The 18894-nt window shown below is 33.1% G+C and overlaps 1 protein-coding gene across 8 annotated transcripts in view; it reads right to left on the bottom strand.

The window, feature by feature from the left end:
- Positions 1-18894, bottom strand: part of Prosap (SH3 and multiple ankyrin repeat domains prosap) — a 153698-nt gene that overhangs the window by 68504 nt on the left and 66300 nt on the right. For 6 of the 8 annotated variants that reach the window (XM_089704041.1, XM_089704040.1, XM_089704043.1 and 3 more), the window contains 2 exons: positions 18113-18266; positions 6610-6627 (listed from right to left, as the gene is read on the bottom strand). In XM_089704041.1, the coding sequence (XP_089560167.1) occupies positions 6610-6627; positions 18113-18253 (159 nt within the window). In that variant the 5' untranslated portion in view covers positions 18254-18266. The remainder of the gene's footprint in view (positions 1-6609; positions 6628-18112; positions 18267-18894) is intronic. The other 2 variants (XM_089704042.1, XM_089704045.1) reach the window with 1 other exon arrangement.

An 18894-nucleotide genomic window follows, 5' to 3' on the forward strand; every position in this document is an offset into this window, starting at 1 on the left:
TCGCTCGTATATCGAATGTCTCCGAGTCTCAGGTGAACTAACGATGATAATTATCTTGGAAATCTTAGGGAAAATACAGCGCGCGTCGTGTTTCAGTTGGATCGGGTTTTAGTTTCTCTATATTAAATTGCAAATTACGTAATCAAAGCATTTTGTCTATAGTCGAGCCAATTTAATAGGCAACATTTGACGTCTATCAATTTTATCTTCGAAGAGAGGTAACCTGCTTAAAAACATCGATTAAAGTGAATTAATCGATACGGATTTGAAACATTTGTCAATCGAATTTATTAATTTATGATGATTTTTATTCACAAGTAATCAATGCATTCGATTCTAGATGTCAGATTTCGATTTTTAGAGCCAGCGCGCACGAGCAACTTTGTCTCCGCAACTATTTTGTCTCTCCCATCAGTTTGTATGGGGAGTTGCGTCGCTACGTGCGCGCACTTTCATACTAGCCCATGGGTGAAGAGACAAAATAGTTGCGGAGACAAAATAGTTGCGGAGACAAAGTTGCTCGTGCGCGCTCGCTCTTAGAGTAACGTCTCTGGTATTTAAAAAGAAAAAAGGTTTATTGACACAAAATTGTAGCGACGTCAGTTCTTCAATTCAGAAATTGTTTATTATGTTTAGAATGGTTTATCAGTAAAATGAAATCTTAAAATTACTTGTATCGGTCATTATTATTATAAATATGTGATCGTAATTGAAAAAAGTTAAGCAAATGTGCAGTTCTAACAAAACGAAATATCATGTTATTCTATGTTGTCGTTACTAGGTTACGTTGTTGAAGTTTGTTGAACTGTCAAATGTTGCCTATTAAAATGGCTCTACTATAGTTGACGCATACTGCACTGTTATTTTTCTTGTTTACCATTCGTAATTTTCTGAGCTATTTTCTCCTCAGTAAACTTTACAAAATGTATAACCAAAGTCAATTTTATTATTATCAAATGTATCGTAGTAACGCAAGATAGTTTACAAAAATACGAAGCAAGACACTACCTTTTAACAATTGCTAATTTTCCAGTAGTTAATGCCTGCGATTCTATTAACAGAACATTCCCATTGTTAATACATTACTTATCACCACAATTCCACACCAATTATTCACGGTTCAAGCATATAACACGAACATGCACGATGCGTATTCATATTTCTTCAATTTGCATGATATCGTCCTTTGCAACCTGTTTAGTGACGTCACTCTATGATGCAATTCGCTAAATTTTATGTAACATACTATTTACGTACCATATATTTGATGATTAATAGTTGTAAGATGAATTATTTGATAACACGCAGCCGACGGACAATGGGACGCAGTGGCAACACTTTTAATCATTTATTATGTAAGTCGGCCAAGTAATATCGTGCGGCCATGGTTGGGAAAAATAAACACTTAATTGTATATGCTCCAATTTCATGGTTTGTTATTTGGAGTGATTGTTCAACGCTTAGTTACACATTTACAACTGAGATTGACGCTTATAATGTGCTTATAATTTAAAGAGATGAATGACGAAGTTTTGATGGGATGATAAGCCAAAATAACTTTATAAGGACGCTTGATGTTGAATACATATAAATCGTGGATATTGCGATATTAATCAGGTTTTTATAAGAACAAAAGAAACACTTGATCAAAAATTGCGAAAATAAAAAGGGAAGTGAATAATTGATGGAGTTTCATAGAAAACTCTCGACATGTAACATGATGCGATGAGAAGCCGTGGGCGGAAAGATAGTCAATTATTGCAAAAAGTTTTTTAAATAGACTGACAACTTTTTCAACTTGTTATTGAAATAAATTGGTAATAAAATACCCAAGCTGAAGTATTTCTGTTTGTTTAGTCACACCGAAGTTGACTTTATAACATTTATTAATTTTAACACCGAACTGGCGAAATTGTTCAAATTACGCAAATTGTTGAACTCCACAAAATCAAATTCGAATCAATCAGCGCGAAACGAAAATCAAATTTATCGGGAACATTTATGATTAAGCTCCGATGGGCAAATTAAATAAATGTAAGAAAATATTGGGGTAAGGACAAAATCTAATTTTCTACCTAAGTAATGTTATTATTGGCCAGATTTGTATGAACATGCTTTGAATATTAAATGAAAGCGCAAAGTTATAAGTCTAGAGACCTATTTATTCCCCGACCTAACTAACATACTTATGAGACTCATTTGACAACCCTTGAGCGAGTAATGAGATCCTCTGAGTTGTGACAACAACGTAGATACTACTTGATTCTTTTTACAAAAGAGTGATTTACTAGTGTTACAGTATTAATATGTTTGTATGTACATTAAAATGATTAGTAGTTACGTCTTATAGCAACTGCTGATTTCTCTTAAAAGTTGTTTGAAACATATTCGTGTTTTTCTTTACCCACATTTATTTTAATCCATCTATTTCACGCATATCTCGTTTGATTTCCATGATGTTAAAAAGCTATACAAATCTACACAAGCGTAATGTTCCGACCATTTCGGCAGTTCTGACAACATTAAGATTATTACAGTATACTTTCGCGAATTAACATTATCAGGAGAGGTCTTAATAAAGCAGTAGTAGTCAACATTTCCATATAAGTCGCAGTGAACTTTTTTGACCGACTTAAAGCGGACTCGTTTTAACGGGAGATTAAAACCTGAACATTACATAAGCTCGGTTCTGGTTCTTTTGAGTTTGCTCAAAGATACAATTTGTACGCTAATCTTGACATTGAGTTGAAGTGAGTGAGTTGTCGGTATGAGTTGTTTAATACTGTAACGGGATCTTATTAAACAAGATGTCATAAAGTGTGTGGTCAATGGTGGACGAGTAATAGTATGTTTGTTTTTATTTTCTGCCAGTATATTCTTGGTATATTCCATTTCCATATGTGATGTTGCTGTTGTTGGTTTCCAAATGGCTGTGACATTATTGACTAAGCTTTTTTCATGAAATGCATGGTTTTTGGGACTTAGAAATTGTATTATTTTTATTTCATTGCATTATACATATATGTTTTTGTTATTTGTAAATGTCTTAGTCAAATTATATAAAGTATCGTATAAATCCGCAAAATTAGGTCTTCGTTACTCTCATTATTAGGTTATATCCAAAGTTTTAATCAAAGATTTATCTTTCATCCAAGTTCGTTAAGCCTATTAGGTAAAAGGTCGCAAATTGTAAAATCGTCTAGACTAAAGGTCCAAGTTGTTAGTCAGATGAGATGACCTAGGGCATTCGATTCATCAATCAAATTAAGGGGAGTTAGGCCATTACGTTGTCTAGATAGCTATTCGATTCTTCTGAGCTGGGGTACATACATTTGTATGCAATTTACAATGTTGTTTGCTTGCTGAATATTAAAATGTGAATTTATTGCCGCTATTTACATAAATATTTGGTGGAATACATTATGCAAGTCGATATAACAAGTTATATCAAGTTTATACGATATTTGGGTCTGTTACTTTTATTATTGAAACGATTTTTATAAAAATTCAATGTTTCTTAATTTGACTTAAATGAAAGTAACAGGGGTTGAAATGAAAAGATTAGCTTCACATCTTATTTTTCAAGTTTCATCCGCTCATAATAAATCATAGATATATCGATTTTTCAGCAAGCGAGCCGAGTGTTCGTAACTCCGTCTATTCAATTAATCACTGAGAATCGATATCCAATACTAAGGAGGCTTTGAAAGCACTAGTCTAGAGTATCAGTGGCCATTGTTTTAGTTATAATTGAATTTCAAACTGAACTTTTTTAATTTTAAACCAACGTTTTATTACTTGTTATAAATTGCATTTAGAAATATGCATTGCTAATTGCTATATTATAACATGTGTTGTAAATGTAAATGTTTCAAATGATGATTACATAACATTCTTCAGGTTTTATTGCAATCGTAAAAAGTAGTGGCCTTTATGTTACTTATCAATCTCTATTAAAAATAAACGTAAGTAGGTATACGTATTCTCATTTCTCTATATATATTAAGATTTCTGTTAAAATTGCAGCCATATATATAAATCTTTTATTCATAATATTTTAATTTCCCGTTCAAAGCCTCGAACATTGTAAGCTTAACAGTAGTTGATATCGATTTCCATACACCGTATTAAAGTAATATGATGAAAGTAATACAAGAAGTAATACACATATTGTGTTTCGGAGCAGCCTCCGTGAAGTTCAGTCGACCTTGTGTGTGTTTCGCGGAACATTTTCTTTAGGGGTTTACTATTTATGTCAAGATATATGATAGGTATACGTATTATATTATCCATACTCCGACGAATTTTTAAATACGCGGAGGTAAATTACAGGTCTACGATGCACAAATATAATCTATATATATATTGATGAATTTGATATTTTTGGTTTTATGGCATTCAAATGCTTTATAAATATAAATTTATAAAGAATGTAAAACAATATTTCTGGCGGGATCACGGGTGGCCGAGTTGGTCAGGCATCCGCCCCGGATTGGCGTGAAAGGTCTCGCGATCGAATTTTTTCTATTCTTTATAAATTTATATCTATATTTATATTTACCTATGTGTTACTGTTAAATACAATTTACAGGCATTGGTGCAAACATTACTTACATTTTGGTAGTTGCACATCGACGGAGTGGGCTATAAAAAAAACGGTCCCGTCAAAAACCAATTAAGCTATCACAGTTACACGAATCCAGAACGGAAGCTGTGCACAGAAACACCGAGTTTTAAAACAAAACCCTTCAAAATTGGGGCATGTCGCTGACGTTTTTATACGAATACGTAGATTGTAACTTGGTGAAATTACAAAGTGAGTGCCGTGAGTGCCGTGAGGCCGTTGTAATGTAATGAGTAATGAGGGCTATTCTTGGATCTAGGACGAGCCTGGATGCCTATCGAGCCTTAACTGGGTTGTGGTGATGGCTAAGTGAGCTGTGAACGCGGAAGAGTTAAAGGATTGTGCATGCGTGATATTGTATTATTCGTTTGAAAATTTTATGAATGGGAGAATGGGTAATCGATTTCGTGGTTCGTCTAATGGCAAGCGTTCTACCGTTCTATAGATGTTTCTGATGATGTGTTTGCTGTCTTTATTTATATTGTTTGATTGATATTTTGGATATTTTCAATAGTAGATATAAAGACTTGTATACATTGATAAAATATATTATATATTGGCAGTTTCATGTTGAGCGTTTTTTCCAACACTTTTGCTAATTGCATGCTACGCAGTCCTCATAAAAATGCCCCCATCGTCACATAATTTTAATAATACATAAACATCCATTACATTAACAAAATATACAAATAAAATACAAATAGACCAATCTATATTATGTAGTAGAATAATCATGCTCTTGTATAGGTACTTGGACAATGGTTGCTCATTGCGAAGGAATGGAACAGACATACAAGACAGAATTAACATAGCTTGCTAGTACACACCATAAGGGAATCAATGAGCAGCAGCCAGCAAGTAAGGACAGCGTATTAGGTACACTGGGGAATCAAATATTAACGAGGCAATATTAGGGTACCAAATGCTTCGGTCTACTCTGAATGTTACATTATTAATTCGATGTCTTGTGTTGTGATGTATCGTCTTAAATTTTAATACACTGTAGTGTAATGGAGATTTGTGAATTGTATCACAGAATAAACAGAACATGTATAAATATTAAGAGAATTTTAATATTTTATTATTAAATAATCATAAAGCAAATTAGGTACGGTGAGGATAAAAGCGAGTTTGGTAGGAACTTATGTGGAAGATTAATTCCATAAACTATAATTATAACAATAAATGCATAAATGTATATTGAGGTTACACATTCATTCTCAGATAAGATAGAGTCTTAAAAGGTCCATTTATTAAGACAAAATAATATAATATGTACACATAGAATATAATTTAACATAACACATATACTAATACACATAAATACGAACATAAAGAAATATAAGTGATAGGAAGGAACCACCGGTATCATCGCGGGGTTGCATGCTTGGCTTCTAAAGAAATGTGTTGTTTACTGACATATAAAATCTTAAAAATGCATACATAGTGCTGCTATCCTTGTCTATCGCACACAAAGAAGAGAGATAGCTATAGCAACTGCAACAAGAGGTGCGAGTGTTAATCAGGTGACCCGCATGTTCATTTCTTTGATAAAAAGTGCAAACTTGAAAGTACTTTCCTTGCATCTAGGCTTGGAAATTGTTCTACATTGATATATTTTATGTAGATAGTATTTTTGTCTTATTTTCTCTTATGAAAAAAAAAATACTTTTTTTCTATATTTACTACCAAAAACCATTGCCCCGAGAAGTTATCTATTTCTCAATAATTCAAAATTATACTTCACCACTTTTATCTTCAAAATAGCGAAGTTATTTGCATTGATATCAAACCAGCAATTCGATAATTGAATGCATCCATCAAAAACAACACAAACTAAACTATCCTGAAAGGTTCTTGTATTTACCCTCTGCCCTACTTTCCAAGCTAATTTCAACACATTCCTCAAGAGAAGCCATAGGGACATGCGGACATTCCTAGTAAATCGCTGATGCATGCAGGCTAGGGTTAATTAAGTCACATACCCGGTACCAAGTGGCCACCTGTTGGTCCAATCACCACCGGAAACAATATACATACATATATTAATCGTTATTTATACATACATGGTAAAATTATATATAATTTAAGGTTAGTGTTGTTATTTTGTTATTATTTAATGATTCACAGATTTAGTTCTTATCTAAACGAAACTTAAAAGTAATATCAATAGTGGAAATGTTTCAATCTATATTTCTAACAGACATATAGGAAGTTCATTCATATACCCATTTCTACAAGAACCACATCAGTCTTAAATAGGTGTGTCAACGTAGGTTGACACACTCTTATATAGGTGTTTTAACCTACGCACACGTGGTAAAACCTACATAATAATATTAAATACATAACAGGTAATAAGTACACATAATTGGATTAATTATAACTTTAATTAAATTAAATTATGAATATATTAATAATGTGAAAATGATAGTACATTTTTCGCATAATGTCGAAATTATGCTTTAAGGCTACAACTGGCTACAAGGTACAAAGTTAAATTATATAACGTATACAAAGGCAAAATTATAGGAATGGTTTACAAACACCGTTGAAACCAGTGCTTATGGTTAAAATGTTCTCAAATTATGTCCAAATAATGACTTAAAAAGCTGTTCGTCCTTTGAATTCCGCACTGTATAAACTATCTTAGATAGTCTATACGACTATACGTACCTACTATAAGTTAATAAATAGTATGGGAATGGTTTTAACAAACACCGTCGAAACCACTTTACAGTGCTATGGTCTAATGCGAAATCCTTGTACAACGGAGCATCCCCATGCGAGTTTTATTTGAACTTTGAAGTTTGAAGTACGTTTTTGTAAAACATAAATATAATGGTAGGTATGTTAAAAATGTTGATTTATGTGAGTATTTAAAATTAAAATAAAATTTTTAATTCAATTACTAGAGATGAAAGTTATTTGTGTATCGTTAACTAAAATATATTATCGGTGAATGTGAAATATTTTATTGTTGAAGGGTGAATAATCTACTTTTTTATTTTTATAAAACAATACTCTAAAATATGCATATTTATTTCTATTAGCTATGATGATAGAGAGAAGAAAGTTATTCAAATCCTCTGTTAATCGCAGTTTAATAAATGTAAGTACCTTCAAGTAAATTAAATAGAAAACAAAAAAGAGTAAGGAAGATGGGAGAGTAATGAAAATGCAAATTAAATTATAATAAAGAACGAGGGCAATGAGGAAGATCCTTTTAAACATAAAGTTTTATGTAGTAGATAATTTTACGAACAATTATAATTTTTTGTCCTGACTTTAACCAGGAAATTTCAAACAGCAATTAATATAATATAACAATTATATAAAGATACGATAAAAACCATCACTACATAGTATAAAACAAAGTCGCTTTCCCTGTCCCTATGTCCCTATGTCCCTTTGTACGCTTAAATCTTTGAAACTACGCAACGGATTTTGATGCGGTTTTTTTTAATAGATAGAGTGATTCAAGAGGAAGGTTTATATGTATAATAACATCCATTAAATAGTGGAGAAGTACTGTTATTTTTGAGGTTTCTAATGTGATGTCGTAAAAAATTACATTGTTTCCGCTTACATTGCAAACGCAGGCTGAACCCTACGAGTTTTATCAAAATAATGTACTAAGTATTATACACATTGAAAAGGTCTACAGAAAAGTCTGCGATGGTATATGTCTATCTCTTATGGATAACCCACAATAACATTTTTTTGTCATTTACTTTTTACGACAAATAATAGCTAATTTTCGAAGCGATTTTCACCAATACAGCATTAATCCTTAACCAATTAAATACCTTGAATACATTGTTCATTTAATATAGATCTATATGGCACTTTACACCGTATGATTTAAGTGAATATTTTCGAAGATATTACAGATTTAAAAATTGCGGGACGTAGCGTTTGCGGCGGTACCGGCCGGCCGCGGGGCCGCTATGTTTTTATATACAACGTTCACAGTTTTTCTGTAGTGTATTTAGTATCAGCATTGCACCCGTGCGAAGCCGGGGCGGGTCGCTAGTAGATAATAAATTACAAACATTTTAATTTTATAATTGATTTATCTACAGTGGTCATCAAAAAAATCGACCCAACTGTATTTTGATTTTTGACGGAAAATTGCGGTTTTCTCAGAAACTAAAGAGATAAATTGCTTGTAAACTGAAATTATTAATTAAACTTCCACATTTACACGACTTTACATAACTGTAAATCTCAATATATCTAGTACTCTCATTGTATGTATTAATTTCCCACACACGGAACAGTTAGTGAGGGATCGGCGTGACCATCGGCCATGCTTGAAGAATTAGATAACGGTTGAACCGGTCTAGTGTTTGATTTTTCCTAGAAGAAATCAAATAAGAAATAAATAGGTGGTTGGGAAGCGCTTCCTGTGAAGTATTGTTAGTTATTGTTATCTTTCTTATTATAGGTAGGTGTTTCTGGAGGTTGAATGTACTTAGGAGAAAATCGACATTCGTCTACTAGAGTTTGTGAAGTAGGTATCGTGTCTTCCTCTTTCTATATTACAGGTGCTAGAGGTTGAATGTACTTTTAAGAATCGACATAACTACTACTAGAGATAGTGAATGTCGTTTTTTCTTGTGGTAGATGCATCATACTTTTACATGTGTTACAATTTTGGTTAGTATCGCGAAATAAAACTAAGGACTCGGTTCTACGGTAAAGCATTCACTGTACCAAGGAAGTAGACGAACATTCTATTCATCAATTACTATAGAAAGTATAAAATAATGAGGAAAATTCTATTGATATGGGAAGAAGCATTTTCGAATCGCTGTGTCGTATCAACTAGGCCAGTAGGCTAGGTTGAAATAAATTATTAATTTGCATAAATCTATTCATAGTTTATCAGGAAAAATGGAACAAGATTTTTAATTATGGAGGTATGCATTGTATAGTGATTGTATATATTTATAAGATAACAGCGGGTTGTTTCAATTAATTTAAAATAGAACAATTAGCTTCATAAATAATAGATTTATAATAATAATTATTAATACATATGTACATGATAAATAAAGGTATAGCGACAAAAGAAATATGTATTTGTAATTACAAAAACAACAAGGTGATTTAATTGAAATATTTAGAAACACGATAATTAAATATTAACACAATTGATAAGGAAATAATTGCGAGCTTACATGGACATTAAGTGTAAAAATGTGTAAAAATAACAAAATTCCAAAGATTACAAGTAGGTATATGATAAGTAGATATTACATAGACTATTGTTTGATTACATTTTTTCAGATTTGATAAGGTTTCTAACATTTCTCCCCCTTTCCTAGACTATGTACCTTACACAATAAATATAGCAACTCAGTGGATATTTTCTCAGACTCCCTCTATAAGTTTCGGAAAGCAATGCTTAACATTAAGACTTAATTCTATTTCAAATTTCAAATATAATTGTCTTTATTTCCGTAATATATAGATGAAATATTTAATGTACCTAATAACTTTTATATTGCCTGTTGTAATTAATCAGAACTCTTTAATGATAAGAGCACACACATTTCTTTTTTGTTTAATTGTATATGTCACGGCTAAAGGTAGGTGAGAACATAAACTTAAGATTAGCCGGCTAAACTTAGGTTTATTTTCGACGAGGTGTTAATGTTAGTTTGTTCTATCTTTAGCCGGCTAAACTTAAGTGTAACCGCAGGCCCGTGGCTAAAAATGTCGGGGTGGGTAGATTTGGTTAGCGCCGGGCCGGTGGAGGGCTTGAGGGGCCCGCACAGTGCCAGAAAACACTCGCCCTGTTCCTTACATGTATTATAGTAACCAAATCTACCCACCCCGACTCAGGGCAGAAAGCTGGTGGCTAGGTTAGGTTAGGTTAGAACTCTTAAGACCCGCACGAGCCGAGCGAGCGCAGCGAGCGTGCTGCGGCAGCAGCCGGCGAAGTGCCAGAAAACACTCGCCCTGTTCCTTACATGTATTATAGTAACCAAATCTACCCACCCCGACATTTTTAGCCACGGGCCTGCGGTTACACTTAAGTTTAGCCGGCTAAAGATAGAACAAACTAACATTAACACCTCGTCGAAAATAAACCTAAGTTTAGCCGGCTAATCTTAAGTTTATGTTCTCACCTACCTTTAGCCGTAACATATAGATATATTGTGTATAGAAGAAGATATCGCCTAATTTTATTATTAATCTTTGTGAATGTAGTGTTCATCTGTAATAGTTGTGCATAATAATGTGTAAATCTTATGTTACTGTTTTACGTGAATGATACATATGTAACAACTGGTGATGAACCTTTTTAATAAATAAATAAATAAATTACCTACGAATTTATGGGTAACTTTAATAGGTACTTTGTTCATTTATGATTAATAATATAGGTAGGTACATACATTCCGAAGTTTTACCAATTAAACATCCCAGTATTTATTGTCAATCGGATGAGATGAAATATACAGAAATATACCTAATATTTAATAACAAGTCAAGTAATTCCCGGCCACTACCTACGGACAACATTTTGAAACTTGTAATTCCTTCACAAATTAAACAACAATGTAATGTTGAATAATGTACCTACAATTAAGCTGTTCATTTCTAACCAGATTTGCAAATTTTAAACAATTTTGTAGATTGATTTAGTAAGCCTAGTTACAGAGAATAAACGACTTCCGAGTTAGGGAAATTGTATCATTTTTCTTAAATCGTGAACTTTTTCATAAATGATACCTTCAATTTTACGCAGTTTACCTACTGTATTCTATCAATCATGATGTATTAACAAAAACCATAATACGCATGAGCATTGCACAGCATAACCGTTGACAGCATTGGATAGATGATGTTATAATGCAGCTTTTATAACTAAAAGGCTTCCCTATACGGAGCGTTTTATCAAATTAAAAGATTATAAAATGAAGATTTAATTATAAAACGCGATGTTGTAAAAAGAAGTAAAATATTTACGTAATTAAATTGTAAACGTTGTTATAAAGATTGCGCAAAAACAGTATAAAACATTAACTTAATTAAAATGTAAATATTTATTGTAAAGCTTGCGAGAAAAATAAATGTTTATTTTCAATGACAGTCCATTAGCAATGTTTACAAACATTACAATAGATGTTTATAAAGTTACAGGTATTTTTCTGATTCAGTGAATTAATTTAAGGAAAAAAATTGGAAAATTTTTAAAGTGCTTGTTATTGCTAATTAATGGAAAAGATCGCAATCACATAACAATATAAAACGTGACCTACATAGTTCATTTTATTATTTAGATATTATAACATTGTACGCAGTTAAAGATTGATGACAGTTTGTCGTCGACATATCAATATATCACCATCATCATCATCTAAGGTTACATACTCATTTAAAATTATAGTGTATACTGCAATCAATAAATATTGAATCTGGCAAACGTTCATATATGACACTTAACTTAATCTATTTAAATATAATAGATTTTAACACACTTTAAACGTGATCTATTCATTATATTAATAATAGAAAGATTCGACGTTTCCAAATAGACGTAAAATATTCGCGAAAAGTCTAAATATTTACCACCAATGTAAATAAAAAACCCTGTACGCGTGTAGGCTTCTGTAATGTTACATTAAGTTATCCTCGTGTCCCTTTATTAACAACATTAATAAATTAATGTAGCTACTAAAGAAGCGTTTCCACCGTTCGTGTATATCAAGCCTAAGAGTTTATTGCGATTTACGGCTGTCGTCGGCGTTGTCCCGCCTACAGTCGCGTGGGCCATGGATAAGGGCTATTGAAAATAACAAACTTAATCCCTTTGCTTTATGATACAGAAGCAAACATTCCTTTGGTATTTTATTGATTTATTAAGCGCTATTTATGGACTTGATATAAGCAATTTTGATATTAATAGCCTTTCAGAAAAACAAGTTACATGATATTTTCTTAATCAAACCGTAATGAGACAAGATTACTGAATTGGTCCAATTACGTCGTTTATTAAAACCTACACAAAATAAGTCTTCTCTGAAAAGCTTTTTTTCTAACAGTTAACAACAGTTAATATTATAGACCGGGAGATACTGACAGAAAATTTCGAGTCATTTGTAACAGGATGGCGGTTCTACAGGGGTTTTAGTACGCAATGACAAAAAGAAAAACGATGGTGTGAACGCTGGTACCGGCGGCTTAGTCGCGTGGGCGTTAGTCGAACTCGTCGGAAAAATAGCGAAGTCAAACGATTTGTAACACAAAAATTTTAGAATTTACCGATAGCCCATAAAAAAGAAGTAGGCGGTAGTGTCATGCCATACTTTTCCGGTGTGACTTACAGCCCGCCATACCGACGCGAATGTGTTGATTTAAAAAAAACAATTCAACCATTTGTACCAGGCTAACTTTTGCACAGGTAACCATCGTCGTGCAGCCATTTACGAAAATCGCCATGCCATACTTTTCGGACGATTCCAAATGGTCGCCATACCGCCGAAAATCTGCAAATTTTTTTTTTCGCCGAACCATTTGTAACACCCTAAATTTTTTTTTCAACAACTCCTGAATGATTATAAATAGAAGTGTGATAATGCCATACCTGTGGGAGGTGGCGAATTTGTATAAGATTTTTTTTTATTGTATGATTTTATTCGTATTTTGAACGATTTGTAACAGTATGGCATTAATCTTTCCTATAAGTTTGAGGTTCAACAAATATAAATACAAAATTTCAAAGATCTAGGTGGTAGAAATCTTCACTTCTATAAATTAATAATAAATTTATTTATGAAGTATGGCAGCACTTTTTCCCCCTACAAGAAGTATGGCAAATATAATAATGGTCACATTTTATCAAATACTCTCCAAAAATCTAAATGCAATACTGGTACAAAAAGTTTGGCGAAAAAAAAAATTTTTGCAGATTTTCAGCGGTATGGCGACCATTTGGAATCGTCCGAAAAGTATGGTATGGTGATTTTCGTAAATGGCTAGATGACGATGGTTACCTGTGCAAAAGTTAGCCTGGTACAAATGGTTGAATTGTTTTTTTTTAAATCAACACATTTGCGTCGGTATGGCGGGCTGTAAGTCACACCGGAAAAGTATGGCATGACAGTACCGCCTACTTCTTTTTTATGGGCTATCGGTAAATTCTAAAATTTTTGTGTTACAAATCGTTTGATTTTCGCTATTTTTCCGACGAGTTCGACAAACGCCCACGCGACTAAGCCACCGGTACCAGCGTTCACACCATCATTTTTCTTTTTGTCATTGCGTACTAAGACCCCTGTAGAACCGCCATCCTTGTTACAAATGACTCGAAATTTTGTGTCAGTATCTCCCGGTCTATTACAAAGTACCTAGCTAATTATTTATCTTATTTTTACTTCACCATCAAACTCAAACTCAAACATTTATTTATTCAATTAGACTTCTTCTAGAAGCACTTTTGAAACGTCATACATATTTTTAACATTTACCACCATTCCATCCATTACCATTACCATCTTGTTCCTTTTCTCCTTTTTACAGATAATATAAACAATATATCATCAAGTATATAACCAATCAGGTAACCAATTAATAAAATATAACTCATAGAGGTCTATCAAAACATTCACTTAGCAGATCAATAAGGAAAACATCAAAAGCATATTCATTAGAACCATCATGGATTACACTTCGGTCCAAGTGTAATAGGGATTAGACAAACACAAGGGAATATACCACAGGAGTATTTGCAATTCATTGGTATTGATTATATTCCAATTGTTCAGATTGAGTTATTGAAATGTGATTAAACCAATAACTGGGTAATGTTAGGGCTTCAATGAAAAGATGAAAGTTTGAGGATAGAAAAGCTTGGACTATGTGGCCTATCCTAGTATCTATCTATCACATAATATTAAAAATTTGCATATAGATAAACATACTAGCACTAGCACTAAAACTTCAATCTGAAGTTCAAGATTCAAATCAATTAAAACTTTTCAACACGTAGATACATTTCTTAGTAACTACTTCACAGTCAAATACAAAATAATATTCGCATCGTATTTTATTCCTTATCTGCGAGAGAATAAGATTAAAAATAATTTATGGACCCGCAGATAATACTGCAAATAAATTAAAACTTTATTCCGCGAACAAATCTAAAGGTGATCGTCGACATATTATTATGTAAATAACTTCATTAACATTTCGTTAGAACCGAACTTGAACCAAAATTCGTCGTAAAGTTGATTATAATCAGATAAGAGATAGCTTGGGAGCATTAAGTAATACGGAGTATCTGAGTAATATTCAAATGATTAAAGGAATCTAGATGTACCTATATGGTGTGAAGAACCATAAATACAGAACATGGTGAAACCACATGAGTAGAAAAAATATATTTTCTAGTTTCTTGCTTCGTAATATTTAAGTTTTAGCACACCCCGGACACTCCATACAAAATGATCGTTTTGACAGTCACACTGTAGAGACTGCAAATGTGTGTGTTAACGCTTTATGGTTGGCACATTTGTGACTAGCGTAAAAAAAATTCGCGTTTTTCTGATGAAATACATCCGTAAACAGCACAATATCTAACCATTTTCTACGAAAAACGATAATCACAAATCCAAAATAATAAAATTACTTTAAGTCAATTTGATTAATGTTGTCAATCTTCGTTGCGTATCGTCCTTGCAGAAAAATATGGCCCATTTTATGTCTGATCGCGCGGGGGTGAGGTAAGTTTAATTTTGGCGGGAGGCGGAGAGTGTCCTTTCTGTAGCGTTTAGCTACTATTATGTATTCTGTGGTTTTAGTGCAAATTTTTGCAGCTAAATTCTTCAAGCTTAACTTTAACCTTTCTTAATGAAATGGACTGGACTAAGCATCTCCACGTGCGTTATATTGGTCTATTACAAGTTAGCAATGGACTATGCTCCCCTATTGCACTTCATTACACGGTCGTTATTGCAATGCCTTATTCTGGCCACATAATCAAAGTGTATCTAACGTTGCGAATACGGGCGTAAGGTCGACCCCTTGACCACCGAGCGGCCCGATCGGGCCGCGACACAATAGATTTTCTATTGTGTCTGTGATTCCGGGGACTGAGGGAATAATAGGTCATTTAATTAGAATCTCCTCCCAATTACGGGATATTAAACTCTGAATTTATTCCGCTATATCAAATAGACTAAAAGTCTTTTCTATCCTCTTAATCACATATCGCAATTGCAACATAGCTCCCGATAAATTCCCTTACCGGCCGCCACTCACACCGCTTGCACGTGGCCGGCGTGTAAGACGTACAAACGAGACCTTATACAGAACCAGGTCAGCAGCGACGGTGTGATAACCCACTGCAGAGTTAATTGCATACTGATCCGAACGGCCGTCCAAAGCGACATTGCGATTTCGTTTCTGATATTGTTGAGCTTTTTACTTGTGTTGAGAGAATTACTGTTAATTATTTTTCCAGTAATAAAGTATTGTAGAGATTTACTATTTATTTGATTTTTATATGTTTAAGCTTTAAGGTAATTAAATCCATTTGTTATGGGGGATTGAAAACTAAATTGATATTTAAACTCAGGTTAAAACTTACAAGCACACACACATACTATTATTAAGATGAGTAAAGCCTATGATAAATGATGAAATATGATTCAATTAAGTATAGTATAGTTTACAAAAAAATAATGTCAAATTTGGTTGCCCTAAATAATTATTCCCGTTGCATTATGCGCACTATACAAGTGAACGTAAATATACGAAAACACTACAAAAGTGTTACAGTTTCACGTTAAACATTTTTATGTCGACACGAGTAAGTACAATATTATAGTCCACTTAAGAGCTTTAAACAAAAGCTTAAAAACAAAAACGCAAACCAGAGGAATGGCGTAAAACGTCAAAGTTATAACTCTGAAGTAATACTTTCTGGATCTCTTTGTAAAGTAAATGAGAACAAGATGAAATGCGAGATCGGGATAAACAGTGAAAAACAATAGCGAGATGGAAATGAAATAATTAAGGAGATATGAAGCGATAGATAAATAGTTAATAGACTATTAACTGAGTTTCGTTTATCTTTGCGACTCGTAAAGTCGAGAGTAATGATATAGAATTAAACTGTGTTTATTGTTTCTACAGTAATACTACATGTGTTTACGTTTATACACCGATAATCTTGCAATATAAGACTCGTGCTCTCCCAAATTTTGTGTGGTATATTCATATTATGCATGTGTTTGTTCTTCTATTTTTTTATCTCAAGCCTTTCTTATACAAAAAACAATCGAGGTATTTTGCAAAAATATTTATGTGTAATTAAGGATTTTTTTAACTAACGTAACATATTGTTTAATAGGTACCTTTACCGACCAGCGATGAGGCTGCTAAACTATTATTAATTGAAACTTCTCACGAGACCAAGGCGTACTAAAACTTATTACATAATATATACCTACTGCTTATTTATATATAGTGCATTAGGGTAATTCCGGATGTCGGGTAATAGGCATGACGACAGTATCCATAAATGATCGTATTAGTGTTTTTAAGGAAAAATGTATAATAGATAAATTACATATAGTGACTTAGAAATCTTAAAAACATTAAGATTAACGAGATTATCAATAAAATAAAACATTGAAATACTGCAGTAGGCCATTTTGACTAAAACACACGTGACGTCACGCTTAAGTAAACAACTCACGTCAGATGTTTTTTGTTGTTATGAATATGTTGAGAATACGCATTTTTATTTATTTTCTATTGTTTCACGTATGCTTTATCGACTCAGAACAGAAATATAATTGCGAATTCACGAATACATGGTTCGGGGTTCTCCGCGCCAACTTTATACAATCATTTCTTATTATTTTCTCGCTTAAAATAATTACTAACACATTTTTGAGCATTATTTTTATGTGGATTCACACTGCAATACTGCACACCACTTATAAACTTTGAAATTCGTTTCTATAACACATATTAAATAAATATTTTTTTAATTTTCTTCGCAATGCGTACAAATAATTACGTATTTACCAAAGTGTGACGTCACGCCTACGCCATGACACCTGCGAGCTGTTTTGGCACAGTTAATAAATATTTTTTGGAAAATGGCTTTTATCTTCGTTAAATTTAAGTATATTACCGAAATATAGGGTTTTTCTTGTATAGTAAACGTATACACACATTATGGAAGAGGATTTCAAAATCTTTCGTCATGCCTATTCGGAAAATTGTGAATACAACTTCAGAGCATCGTTTTATTGTGAGTATCGTGAAGGTATCTTATGAAAATAAACGGGTTTGGTAAAAATAGCATTCATATTTGTTTAATCAGTCACTAGTTACGTATTAATTTAACATTATTGCACTATACTCTTTATTGCACACACAAAGTTTGACAAAAGCAGGATATATTACAAGAAGCCATTGGCTTTACAACACCAATGGCTATTAAGAGTAAGTACTGACCTTAGGCAAGGCGGCGAGGCACTGCTGCTTGACGTCCCACACGAGCTGGTCGCGCGAGAACTGCAGGCTCTTCTGCACGTTCAGCTCGGGCACGTGCACCCGCACCAGCAGCCAGCCCTCCTCCGAGCACTCGCCCTCCATTACTTTACGCCATCTGCAAGGAAATTGAGCGGTAAGAACGGGGTGTAAGGTTCATTGTGCTTTGTGTGTATGGGGTATTGGCCATTTCAATCAAGAAGATCGCTCAGTATAAGCCCAAATACCAACTCTTTTTTATACATATAAGGAGCCATGCATTTGTGTTAGTATATATACGTTCTGTCATTCTTGCTATATGTATAAGGGCATGATGATATTCAAAACCTTCAAATTTTCTTGAAGCTTATATGATGAGTTGCAATTATCGCAATTACTGGAAATCGAATTATAACGTCTGTGAAAGTCTAAGCAATATAATAATCATTATAACTAAAACTATTTTTATTCTACAATCTATTTAAAATTTCCATAGTGAATCCCGAGAATAGAAATATTTATTCCATGCAAGGGTGTAGCGTCCGGTTCCATGAAGGAACCACAGATATAATACTATACAAGTAATATTAGGAATTCAAGAGGCAGTGGCGCCATAGTGCTTCTAGAAACAATCGCGATAGTAAATTAAACATGGCGACGACTTGCGAACGAAGCTATAAATCAAACGAAATAGCGTGCGAGATATATTGGATGTAACCGGTAATTCAATGTAGCTAATAAAAGTACAATATCTTAATACAGAATTG

The sequence above is a fragment of the Colias philodice genome, chromosome 15 (assembly GCF_061535455.1).
Source record: "Colias philodice isolate Cphi_HAF_F1 chromosome 15, ilColPhil1 Martin Lab GWU primary, whole genome shotgun sequence".
Classification (NCBI taxonomy): domain Eukaryota; kingdom Metazoa; phylum Arthropoda; class Insecta; order Lepidoptera; family Pieridae; genus Colias; species Colias philodice.